Source organism: Periplaneta americana, chromosome 15 (assembly GCF_040183065.1).
Source record: "Periplaneta americana isolate PAMFEO1 chromosome 15, P.americana_PAMFEO1_priV1, whole genome shotgun sequence".
NCBI classification, from domain to species: Eukaryota; Metazoa; Arthropoda; class Insecta; order Blattodea; family Blattidae; genus Periplaneta; species Periplaneta americana.
This window is the reverse complement of record NC_091131.1, coordinates 8,094,088-8,107,198: the sequence shown is the minus strand read 5'-3', so window position 1 is coordinate 8,107,198 and position 13,111 is coordinate 8,094,088. Positions and strand designations below refer to the sequence as shown.

Genomic DNA, 13,111 nt, shown 5'->3' with positions numbered 1-13,111 from the left:
TTAATTTGGCCCTAAATAATCTTATGTTTTGAGTTTCATTTTTATATCGATAGGGAGGCTATTAAAAATTTTTACTGCCATATAACGCACTTCTTTTTGATAGCACGATAGACTTGCCGATGGAGTATGAAGTCATTTTTTTTGACGTGTATTTATGCTATGAACTGTTGAATTAGTTACAAAGTTTTCACGATTACATACGAGGAAGATTATTAATGAAAAGATATACTGACAAGCCATGGGCATTATTTGTAGTTTTTTGAAAATAGTCCTACACGAATCCCTAGACTTGGCAACTACTATTCTAATTACTCTTTTGTGTAATAGGAATATGAACTATGATTAATTGATTAACAATAGTGCTTAATTACAATTACAAAGCGTTATTGTAAGACAAAAATGTCGTATTCCCAATTCATTTTTGAAATACTGTAGTGTGAAGTCATGGCATGTGTGGAAAATGTTACACAGTACGTAATAATTTATTTGCATATAAATTCTCGTCCTAATGACAGCGCCAAATTGTAAGTAGGTCACGACGATTTGGTACTCATATTAGGTTTTAAGTATGAGAAGTTGGTCGTACAGGTTGTAACATGTAGTTATATTACGTACGAAACATATTAAACTTCGACGTGGTGTGCAATGCATCTAGATATTTCTTGGGGGAAATATTTTTTTACGAGGACGTCCAGTGCAGGCTGAAGCATATTGTCCCGCGCTTTCGAGAACGGAGCCTCGTGATTGGCTGTTCCTGCAGACATCGCTCATCCAGGGATCTTCTGCAGCATTCAACATGGCGGGTGTTGCTCGGAGTGTGATGGACCTCAGTGTGTGTTTACTTGTTTATTTACACAGTTTTGCGTTCTTCTGGATAGTTTCCGATTTAACAGGTAATGGTATTGCTGTTACTATTCCGGATTTCTGTTCTATAATGTCTAACAGTTTGAATTGTAGTAATATGATGCATCTTGTCAAATTAATAATACTGTATATGTTTTTAATAATATAACTCTCGGCCAACTTTGCGATTATTATTTTGTGGTGATGACAGGCGTTAGCAATCGTGATGGGCAATTGTGTATTGCTAGCAGATTGGTGAAATGTTGTCGGGTTGTTTACATGCTCTTAGCAACGCATGACAATGTTGTTTAAGGCAGAATCAACAGGCTCTAAAACAAAGTGGGCGGGCTCGGAGTACGTTCCTGGACCGTAATGTTTATACCAGCGGCATTATCTTAACAGCGTGTTTTGTTTGTGCATACACAATCAGAATGTTTCATGTTCTTTCAGTGCTTGTATCCTATAATGAACACACAAACCACCAATAAGATGAGTTGAGATATGAAGTTAAACGGAACGTTTGTTAACCAGATGCTTTGCAATTATTTCATCATATTCTTTGTGTACTTAAGATGGATTTTTTTCTCGGAGAAATCTTGTTTGTACAGGAAACCGGAATTTGCGGCTTAGTTTGAAGGTCGCGAGATCCTATCTCATCGTGTTGCTGTGCAAGAGCTCTAGTATTTCTTGTTTGCGTAGAAAGACGTCGTGATCCAATACCCTTTTTCATTCGTAATGGTTATTACATTTTAAAAGTAATATTTTCATCCAAAGAAGTATAAACATTGTGAAATTGATAATCTCCTGCCCAGTCTTACATGCCCTACATTTTGATCGGCATGGTGACCTGTGTGTACGTATCGGAAAAGGGCGGAGACCTGGATAAGGAGCGCTGTTGTTTTACTCTGATATGCCACAGGATATTTCGATTGCGTAAAATCGTTGATGTTTGATCTGATAGAAGAAAGTATTTCCTGGAACATACGCGTAATATTGCATGTCCTTATTATTAGGCTGGAATTATGTGCAAAATACATGTTGCATATAACGTTCAGAAAAATACACAAACTTAATTTTTAGTTTTGCCTAGACAAGCGTGGATGTATATCATTGTTCACATACAGCATTTTTAATGGATTATTTTACGACGCTTTATCAACTATTGTGGTTATCTAACATCTGAATGATATGAAGGTATCTGTATTTTAGAAGATATCATTGTTCAGCCCTCCATAACAAAATTTCGTACAACAATCTACTTGCTGAATTTAATTTAATGTCTCCTGCCAGTCGTAGATTACTTGCTGAACAATTATTATTATATAAAATATTCAACGGTCTACTGGATAATAGCGAAATATTATCACAAATCCAGATTAACGCTAGAACATCACATTTAAGAAATCGTCAATTGTTATATTATAGAAAACCAAATACTTCTACTTCATCACATAAAAATTCGCCAGTGTTAAAAATGTGTTCAAATTTCAATGAAATATGTAAAACATGGGATCTAGATTTCTACATTTCTTACATGGAATACGAACATTTTCTTATTAATATACTGAAGGTAGTTGATTTTATATAATATTGCTATTTGTTACTCTGTAATTTGCCAATTATAGCTACATTTTACATTTTTGGCTATGATATCTATATTTAACTATTTTTCATGTATTTCATTTTGTATTTTTCATTTATATCTATATCTGTATCTTTTATTTAGGTAGTATCTATTTGTCTGTTCTTTTTTTTTCTTTCCTTTTCTCATTTTCCATTTTAATTTGTATTTACACTTGTATCTGTTTCATCTCTTTTTTCATGTTTATGTTTTTTTTTTTTTTTTTTTTTTTTTTTTTTTTTTTTTTTTTTTTTTTGTAAACGAATATCTGTACTGTCTATTGTAATTGGGGCTTTGCCCTGTTATAGGCATAAATAAATAAATAAATGCCGGCGAATTGAATCCAGGGTCCAGCGTCGATAGTTAAGGCTGGTTCACAATAAACTGGGAACGGAAAGACAACGAGAACGGAAGTAATGTTAAATAAAATAAGTGTATTTAAATGTGAGCATTCACAATAGTCAATAGTCGTTCTCGTCGTTTCCGTTCCCAGTTTATTGTGAACCAGCCTTTACCCAGCATTTGCTCTTAGTAGGTTGAAGGAAAACCCCGGAAAAAATCTCAACAGGTAACTTGTCCAAACCACGATTTGAACCCGGGCCCGCTCGTTTGACAGTCAGGCATGCTAACAGTTACTCCACAGCTATATATTACAGTGTAAAACTTTGGTACTGATTCATAAGTAGACTCTTATGTATTCCACGATATTCTGGAACTTAATGTCTACAACGTTTCGTATTAAAAAACTAGGCCTACATGCAGGGTCCATTATAAGCAGGCTTCGAGACTTTGGACCCGATACAATAAGTTTACTGTGCATGCACTATAGGTTGTAGACTCGCTGCAGGTAGATAGAGATGTGTTGAGGTAATAACGTTGCTATTTAGAGTAGAGTACGGTAGTATGGGGAAACACACATAATGTACATTCTGAAAGTAAATATACATTACACAATGATAATGTCAAAAGAATGTGAAAAGCATTTATTCGCCTGTCTTTTATAAGTATTTGTGTTTAATTATACACAGTGTTAATGGTGGAAATAAGCATGTAGCGATTTTAATTTTTTCATTTATCCTATAGGTCATCTTTAGGAAGTGCAGTTACAGTACCGAATTGCAATGTACTACAAGATACATTCTCAGTGTCTCAAACGTAAATCTTTTTCGGTTATCTGCCAAAGTTTGTACTGTGGAAAGCTGCGCTCTACGTCGCATGACGTGATAGGGGCAAAACGAAAAAACCTAACATCATTGCAGTCTTTAAGAGACTGTCCTTTATTCTCGGGTGACTCTATGTCCACTAATTTGCTGTTTATGTTACACAATGTTCCATATCCGTTATTTTTACATAAAATTGATTTCCACTTCTGTTTCACACGTTCAGTAACCGGTGTACTTGGTGTCTCAATAATTCTCTGCATCATTTTCTAAATTAATTTGAGGGCTTCCGGCATCTCTTGCTCTGACTTCTCTAACCGTGTAATAGTTTCAGACACAGATTGTATGAAAACCAAATTATTCTTCAGAGCCTTCAAATCCAGAGCGTTCTCCTTTGCGTATTTGTTGGCATTTATTCTACAGTACCCCCACCCACTGTACGCTTTACCACTATACTCAGTACGCCGTTATGCGGATTTCCCACTGAACTGCTCTATCGGGTCCGAAGTCTCGAAGCCTGATCATAAGTTAACCTCTACTATTGCTGACCGCAAATCTTGGAATGAAGGCAATCCTTGCCCAGCTTCATATTCTTGTATGCCGGGGATTGTAAGAAATCGCAACGAAAATGTAGTTAATAATAATTATTGTGTGTGTAATGATGATTATTTTTCTATATCATTATGAGATGTAGCGTTTCATTTGTCAGTTTATTCTACATAGACAAAAATCCCCAACAAGTCTCTATTGATTTGGACTTTGATTGGGTGGTCTTGATTTCAAATAAAGACATGACTAATATTTTACCAAAATTCTTGCATTTCATGTGTATCTGAATGTGGATAAAATGCGTCCAATAGTTTAAGAGAAATCGCTATACGGAAAAATACTGTTTGGTATCACGGTGCTGATGCTCACGCCCTAGTTTTCACGAGTGTTTATACATGTGTTACGTTTATGCTATTTTAGCATTAAAACATGTAAGAAAACTATTATAAATTTACAAAATGTAATGTTATGACGTAGCAGAGACATGAGTACTGGTTGTGATGCAATATATTCCATGGTTGCTAAGTAACCGTTTCTAATACTATGTCATTTTGTTGTTGTTTCGAAGCTTTTTCTTACAGGTACGTTCTATAAAATTGTCTTGTGAAGGCGGTATTTTCATGGAGTACTAGTTGTTAGGTAACCTTTTCCCAGTAATCAACGTCACTTGACAGATGATTTTCAATAAATCTTAGTATTAAACAATCTCTGATACGTGACTATCCATAATATCATATAGCAGAAGCTATAACATAAACTAAATAATATAAACAAAGTTAGAAAAGTTTTAATTATGGATGGTGAAATAAACAAGAAACGTTTTAATTAACGATGATGAAATAAAAAATAAACATGAATAATTTTAAAAGAAACAATTATTGAAAGTACAATTTTCAAATTTGAATGTTTTAGTGGTTGGTGGTTCAGTTGATGTTATATTGGACGTGTGCGTAAAAGAAGTGAACTCGTTGATGTATCTACATGGTGTATCCCTCAACTTATTCAGGATTTCCAAATGGTTCTCTTCATATATGACCAGTGATCTTTATTAATTCTTGTTCTCGAATGCCAATGCGAGTCATATTTGAAAGTGCTGTGCATCGACTGGAGTGGTTTGTAATTTTCTGTTTTTTTGACGTCCAGACCGGTGCAGTTTGAAATGTTGGCAAACAAAGAAACAAATGCTAGGGTAGTGATAAAAATAAACAAATGCTAGGGACGCAATAAAATTAAACAAATGCTAGGGACGCGATAAAATTAAACAAATGCTAGGGACGCGATAAAATTGTGCGATAAGCAGCCATGATTGGTTGAAAGACGTCCTTTCGTACCGTTTTATTGGTCAAAAGTAGTGTGACGTAGTAAAAGTGTAATAGTCTTCGTAATCCCAACATAACGGGAACGAGATTGCTACGAAAGTTATTACGATAAAAGAGCCCCGCGTGTTGACTTTGTGATGCTCATGTTTTACTTTCCTCGTATATGAAACATACGAAGGTTGAGTTAATGGTGGCGGGATGTCTGATCGTGAGGTGAAGGATTGTGCCTTGGGCTTATTGTGTCTGCGCTCTTATCGTCTCTCAAATATGCGATGCTGATGCTTCTTTGTCTCGCCAACTGGACCTGAAGGAAAATATGTATATAATAATGGAAATGATATAGTCCGCTCAACCCACAAACAGGTTACATGCAAGCAGACGGTCAGTTGCTAGCCTGTCCCCAGGCGACGAGAAGGAAAGCAGTCATTACCGAAACAGGAACATTAAGAAATGCTCCATCCCAACCATGGGAACCTTGGATAGCGATCGGGCAGAGATAGAGGCGTAGTCCATCACAAAAAACCCTTCGAGAATTGAGAGGGTTCCTTTTGCTTTTCAATTAATTTATACCTGTGGACGGATGTGTGACCGGAAAAGGAAAGGTTTCACTTACTTGGCTTCGTAACATGTTCTTGTGCTAATAGCACGTCGAACTGCAAGTGAAATAGAAAGTAATTACCTATTGTAAAATGAGCGGAGGATGCCCGTAGTTTTAAATCAGACTTTTAATCCGCATTAAACAGTGTCTTTTTAAATTAATATGTAGATACCTAAGTAGTGTAGGCCTGTAATGTATGATACGATATTTCATGTCAATATGAGTAGCCTACAAGTAAACTTAATGTGTAGCCTAGGGTGACCACACATCCTGTTTTTAACGGGATTGTCGCTTTTTTCAGCCTCTTGTTCTCTGTCCCAAGAAAAGTATGCTCGGGACGCCAAATGTCCCGTTTTTTAAAAATGGCGTCCCATTTCTCTGGAATTCTCTGCCGCCTGAAGTCAAGGACTGCCGAACTTTAATTTCCTTTAAATGTAAATTAGAAAAATATCTTATGATGAATTGCCGGACCTAACGCGTTGCAAATATTTAATGGAATGCGTTCCACTGTATTTATTTTTATTTTTTTTTTTGTTTCTTATTTTTATTATCTAAATCGTGTTTATTTATCACTTAACGCCAATATGTATCCCACTGTGTTGTTTTTTTATTATTAATATATTTTTTTGTGTACATTTTATTCAATTGTCGGTTTCTGGTTTAATTATGTAAATCCTACTTAATTGTAATCTAATACTAATATGTATACTAATGTGTTTATTTTTATTTTTACTGTGTACATTTTTTTATTGAATTATCGTCTTCTGTTTTTATGTGATTCATATTTGATTCTAACAACATTAATATGTATTCCACTATGTTTATTTTTATTTTATGAGGTAAATTTTTATGTAACTACCTCTTTTGATCTCATTATGTACCTAAATTGTATCAGTATGTAATTAATTCCGATCTAGTTTCATGTTCAACTATGTAAGCAAGTTTTAATCCTGGTTAAGTGTAAGAGAAGGCCTTACGGCCTTAACTCTGCCAGGTTAAATAAAGCCATTATTATTATTATTATTATTATTATTATTATTATTATTATTATTATTATTATTATGTATCTAAATTATTTTTAAAATATTTATTTTTCTTTTATTTAATAGTCACGTTAAAACATTGAATAATTTTATGGTGTTTCCATTAGAAGTCACCTAATGAATTCAATTCAATGATAGATGAAGATTACCTATTGTCAAGTGAATCCTGTGAAGAACATACATGGAGCAAAAATTGGAAGAAGTGTGATGTTAAAATTACAGAGAAGTGGATTGAAACATTACAAATTATGTAAGACAAATAGTCTACATTAGTTTTACAAATATAATTCAGATTATAAGTTTTGTGTTAGAAATATCTGGAAGCAGTGCGTCTTCAGAAAGAGGGTTTTCATCGGTGAATTTTTATTTTTATTTTAGTAGGTTATTTTACGACGCTTTATCAACAGCTTAGGTTATTTAGCGTCAGAATGAGATGAAGGTGATAATGCCGGTGAAATGAGTCCGCGATCCAACACCGAAAGTTACCCAGTATTTGCTCATATTGGATTGAGGGAAAACCCCGGAAAAAACCTCGACCAGGTAACTTGCCCCGACCGGAAATCGAACCCGGGTCACCTGGTTTCGCGGCTAGACGCGCTAACCGTTACTCCACAGGTGTGGACTCGATGAATTCAATGTGGTCTAACAAAAGGCATCAGTTTTCAGTTAAAACCATGAAGGTGATGTTAATCACAAAATGTAATTTCAAAAATGTGTCTTGCATGGACTTCTATAGCTTCTTGAAGGAAAGATCAACACTTCAGGGCAAATTCACTCATCAAAGAGATATGATGCAGATTGTACAGTTGATCGTCATGGAGAATGTTAAAATAGCTGAAAGGTAATATGAGCAAAAAAAAAAAAAAAAAAGTTATGAAACAAATTCAGAATACAGTGACATGGATATGATGTCAGGTCCGATTAACCTGGAGTATTTTTAAACAGGTAAGTAATTAATCCAGACTAGTTGCAATATAAAAAAAATTGTCAAAAGTGACTTAAGGGGATCCGGTACGTCCTATCTCGGCTATGTTAAAATCATTACATTTCATGAAGCTTTTCTCAGAAACTGCTAGTAGTAGGCACTTGATTTTTTACGCGTTATTGTTACATATACTGACCTGAATTTAACACAGCCAATTGAAGGAAAAGTGCATAGTACATTAGATATGATTTTTTTTTGTTCCGGTCCAAAATTTAACTATAATTTCCAATATATATCAGTGCATAATTATTTTCATAATTTAGATTTCTTCAAAATCTCATGTTAAATTAGGGACATGGCTTGTGGCAAGGTTCTCTGAAAATTTGAAAGTCCTATGTGTAATAGAAGCTGAGAAAAGCTTCATTTTGTAAGAAAAAAAAATAAACTTACAGAAAAACGTTCAAATGATTCAAAATATTAAACCTTTTATTTTCATTCAAAATATTACATCTTTTATTCTCATATATTGCGAGTAGTCTAAACGAGACATCTGTTGCCGAAGGAAAACAACGATCAGTATTATTCTGGCCACATTACAGGAGGTCACGCAAAAAAAATTCGGTAGCAGGCTATGGCGCGACGTCACATTCTTAGTCTTAACATGACCAACATTGAACAAGTTTCTATATAAATGCACGTTTAACATGAGTTTAAATAGTAATTCCTTTGTTTTTTAGAACTTTGAACATGTATTTATATCAGACGATTGTCACGATGGCTATGACTAGACCAAGATAACCATGTGATTCCGATTCGCGCCGTAGCCTGAAAAAATTGAAACCTTCTTTTTTTTTTTTTTTTTTTTTTTTTAACAAGCGAAGATAGAAGTAAAATGAAAGCCCAATATCACAATAATTCGTCTGTCTTGTCTGTTAATAATTGTATGCGTTCGTTTGTTTCTTTTATTGCTAAGAAAGCATAGAATACAGAGGTTAGTCTTCAAAACTCGGACACAGCTTGTATTGATTACTCCATTTGAACAAAGAAAAATACCAAACTGTGCCACCACGAGGTCTGGCGGGATACGAAAGGTCAGAACACTAAAAGGCACTGGGTACAAGAGCAGGAATATGACAACAGTTTGAGGTGTAGAGCTTTTGTAGATGTCAGTGTTATTCCTTCCAACACACAGTTATTATTGAATTTCCAAGTTTATAGAACCCTATTTTACCCGAAGGTATATTAGGGCTGTAGTTAAATCATACATATCATAGCCCTGTATAAATATTTACGTAAAAATATACATATTTATGACAAAATACACATATTACATTAAATGTGTATAACATAATAAAAATCATAGTTATATTATATACAAATACGTAGATATGAGATAAAATAGATATAATGCATAGAAATAGATGCACAATATATGAAACACAGACATATTACATACAATACTTTCCCAGGACACATCACGCACAGACTTGTTACATAAAAAGAAAAATAGGCAAGCATTTCGTAGAAATATACATATTACTTTTAAGGACATATATGACATAAAAATGATATGAAATAGACACATGACATACAAATGCATGTACAGCACAGACATATTATATAAAATACAGACAAGACAGAGAAAAAAAAAAGAAAATTACATAAAACTTATATATGATATAAAACAGTGATATTATAGCTGTTATTATTGTGATTATTAGTATTATTATTAATAGTAGTAGTAGTATCTCCTTTTATTGCAGCTTGTTTTGCCATGTGGCATGTTAGATTAATGATAAAAAAAAAACTGAAAATATATATACACACAAAATTAACACATTCATATACCCTTACTAATTGCATTAACTACAACTTCTCTTACTATGGAAGAAACACATTATCTAGCTATTTACAGTGAATTGTGAATATGTGATATGAATTTCTGAAATTCTGTTGAACAGCATTTCTTTTTAAACATAAAACTCAGGGGTTTTTCAAATTGCCCAGAACATGAGATGACATGAGACAGTAGTAACAGGCGAGTTCTTTCGAAAATTGGGCAATCAAATAGGAGGTGATGAACAGTCTGGTCGCTTTCCTCGCATTTACACATGGATTCATTTACATTATTGATTTTGAACGGTTTAAAATATGTTTTAAATTTTCCATGGCCTGAAATGAATTGCGTAAGCACGAAATTGGGTATCATGTGTTTACAGTTTAACCTAGAGATTATTGTAGGAAAGAATTACACACAGTTAACATTAGTATCAATTTATTACCTCATGAACATAGTCTGCAATATATATGTGAGATAATTAAAAAAAAAGTGTAGTCCATGTTCACTTTCCGTTCCACAGTTATCGTGTGTGTGTTCATGCTTGCGTGAGTGTAGAGAAATGTAAAATTCCAGAACATTTAATTTGATTTTTAAACTGCATTCCAATTGTGCTCTTCATGCGAGATTTTACACACGAGTGTTTGAGAAAGTCCGCTTCATAAGAAAGGATTCTTTTGGTACACATGCATTATAGGGGCCAATCTCCTTATTGGTTGAATGGTATGAATGTTACTATCGATATGTATTGTTGTTACAATCGATATAAAATATGTTGCTAACTTCTAAATTAACAGTCAGTTTTATATTGTTGACTTGTAACCTACTTCAAAATGGAAATAACGGCAGTAACAGTAAAATATATTTTCCCTGGACCAAAAATATAGTACAAACTGACTAAAATCACATCTAGTAATAAACTATTTAAATCGTTTTTATTCAGTTTTTTAATTTGGTAGCATTTAATGCTTGTCGAATATCGAATACCAAAAACGATAATCGGACCGTTATTTCCGCTGACCTTTTTTTTGCGTATAATGTGTGGTCCCTATAATGCATCTGTCCATTCTTTTTTTTTTTTATTTATTTATTTATCAAAGCTTCCTCAAATTAGAGGCTGTCATTAGACAAAGCATACAAAACAATGCAAGAACAAATAGAATATGAGAGCTAAAAGAGTAAGAAAAAAAAAAAGGCAAACAAATACACAAACAAACAATGGCAGTTTACAGAAGAAAACAAAAATTCAAGTAAAGAATCCTTTGTAATAAATGCCACTTTTCAGTAACGTATTGTAAATAGAGCTTTGCAGTCTTCTTCGTATCTCAAGAGAACTGAATTCAGTGAACATGCAATTCTCTAACTTCTTAAAGTTTTTCTTTCTTAATTTGTTAAGGTATTCTATTTGTATTTTATATCCAGTATATAAATGCATCGTCGATGCAATTGAAAGAAAACATTTGATCTGTTGTGTGGAGTTACGTAAATCTCAGAGAGGAGTTTAATAGTTTATATACACATATCTAGAACTACAAATGTATAGACAAATTCAAAATAAAGAACACAATAAAATTACAAAGGAATTTTACAACTAAAAATACATCAAACTTATAGAACGACATTGAAATTTGAAATTAGCCAACCAGAGACTCATGATTTGTAAGCGACTCTGCTTAAATTAAAACTGTGAGAAGAAAATTTATTTGTAACCTTTAGATAAGTTTGTTGAAGGTTATAATATGATTTGGCAAGTCTGCAAGCTGATCCTATGTTAAAATAAGTTCTTTGTGTTGCATGACAGGAATGAGTATCATTTCTTAATATTAAAGTTGAAAGATCATCTTCAACATAATATGGGATTAGGTTTCGAATATGTAATAGTTATTTAGGCTATGCAACAAGTTGATAATATTGATGATTATGGCATGAGTGAATTTTATGCGACAATTTTCACGAGTGTCATAATAAGATTATCCACGAGTTGGATACAACACTTTATAGCATCTTAGCATTATAAATTGTAGGAAATAAATTATGAAATAATTCGGTTTCCACAGCTGACGAAGTCTTCATTATGTTCATATCGATTAAGTGCGCATGGCATTGGCATTGAATAACGAGAAATGGATGATCTTACAGGTATTACAAACTCCGGTTATAGCTTAGATATCACATTTTATGTTATAAATGTTCCTTTATTTTGTTAATATAGTTCCTCTGAACCACAGAACTGTTATATGTGATATTACAAAAGTGATACAAAATTGTTAAAGATTGTTAATAAATGATACGTCACATTAAGCGTTCCGGTATTACGTCATTACTATTATTGGCACGCGTGCCATAATAAGCCGATTACGCATGATATTGGATATAGTAACAACCTGTTTATAATGTAGGATGGCATAAATTTATTTATGCTCGACCATGCCGAAATGTAGTAATTATACACCTGGTAGCAGTCCTTTAATGCATGTCATTCATTAAAGTACACCTACTCATTAAAGTACAGGTGTTCAGCCAATGACAACTCAGCTTACAGGTATTCAGCCAATGACAAGTCAGCTTTGTACCGTTATAAAACCGCAAGTATCGATTATTCTCGAATATGCAATCGAAAGAGAATTAGCGAAAAGTCACGGAGGCTGGAAATCCAATACTGTCGCAGAAGGTTATGTTCTGTTACTATAATAATTAGCGTTAATTGTAAATAATATTCAAACAAATTCAATTTGTCATCACGTTTTTCAATGTCGAATTCAATAATCAAGGTTATATCAAGTTTAACGGGATTACATCAAGGTCAATGACATTATTGTTCTTCGGAAAAAATCATTACTTTCGCGTCTGCGCACATCTCACAATTCACGACCTAGAACAAGGTCACTTCCGATCTTGTCAGATACAAATAAAATGTATACATCTGAATAATTTCAAGTTAGAAATATGGTCGAGCATAAAAAGTCGTATGAAACTCGCCTATATGGTAATTAAGAAGCTCGTATGAAAATTATGATACTCGCTTCTTAATTACTATCATTATAGGCTCGTTGCATAATATACTATTACAGTCATGATTTTATTCTTCACAAATGTTCATTACAATGTTCATTATAAATTGCATTTGATAGATAATTCTTTTGCAGCAAAAGTAGGCGTACCTTAGGGCTGTTTATAAAAGTAGTTACCTCATAGCTAATATTCCATAAATGAGTG

General features: G+C 33.4%; 1 protein-coding gene across 1 annotated transcript in view; it reads left to right on the top strand.

The window, feature by feature from the left end:
* Nucleotides 1-669: 669 nt before the first annotated feature.
* Nucleotides 670-13,111, top strand: part of LOC138714609 (tyrosine-protein phosphatase non-receptor type 5-like) — a 64,979-nt gene continuing 52,537 nt past the window's right edge. The window contains exon 1 of the mRNA XM_069846633.1: nucleotides 670-893. Within this exon, the coding sequence (XP_069702734.1) occupies nucleotides 797-893 (97 nt within the window). The 5' untranslated portion in view covers nucleotides 670-796. The remainder of the gene's footprint in view (nucleotides 894-13,111) is intronic.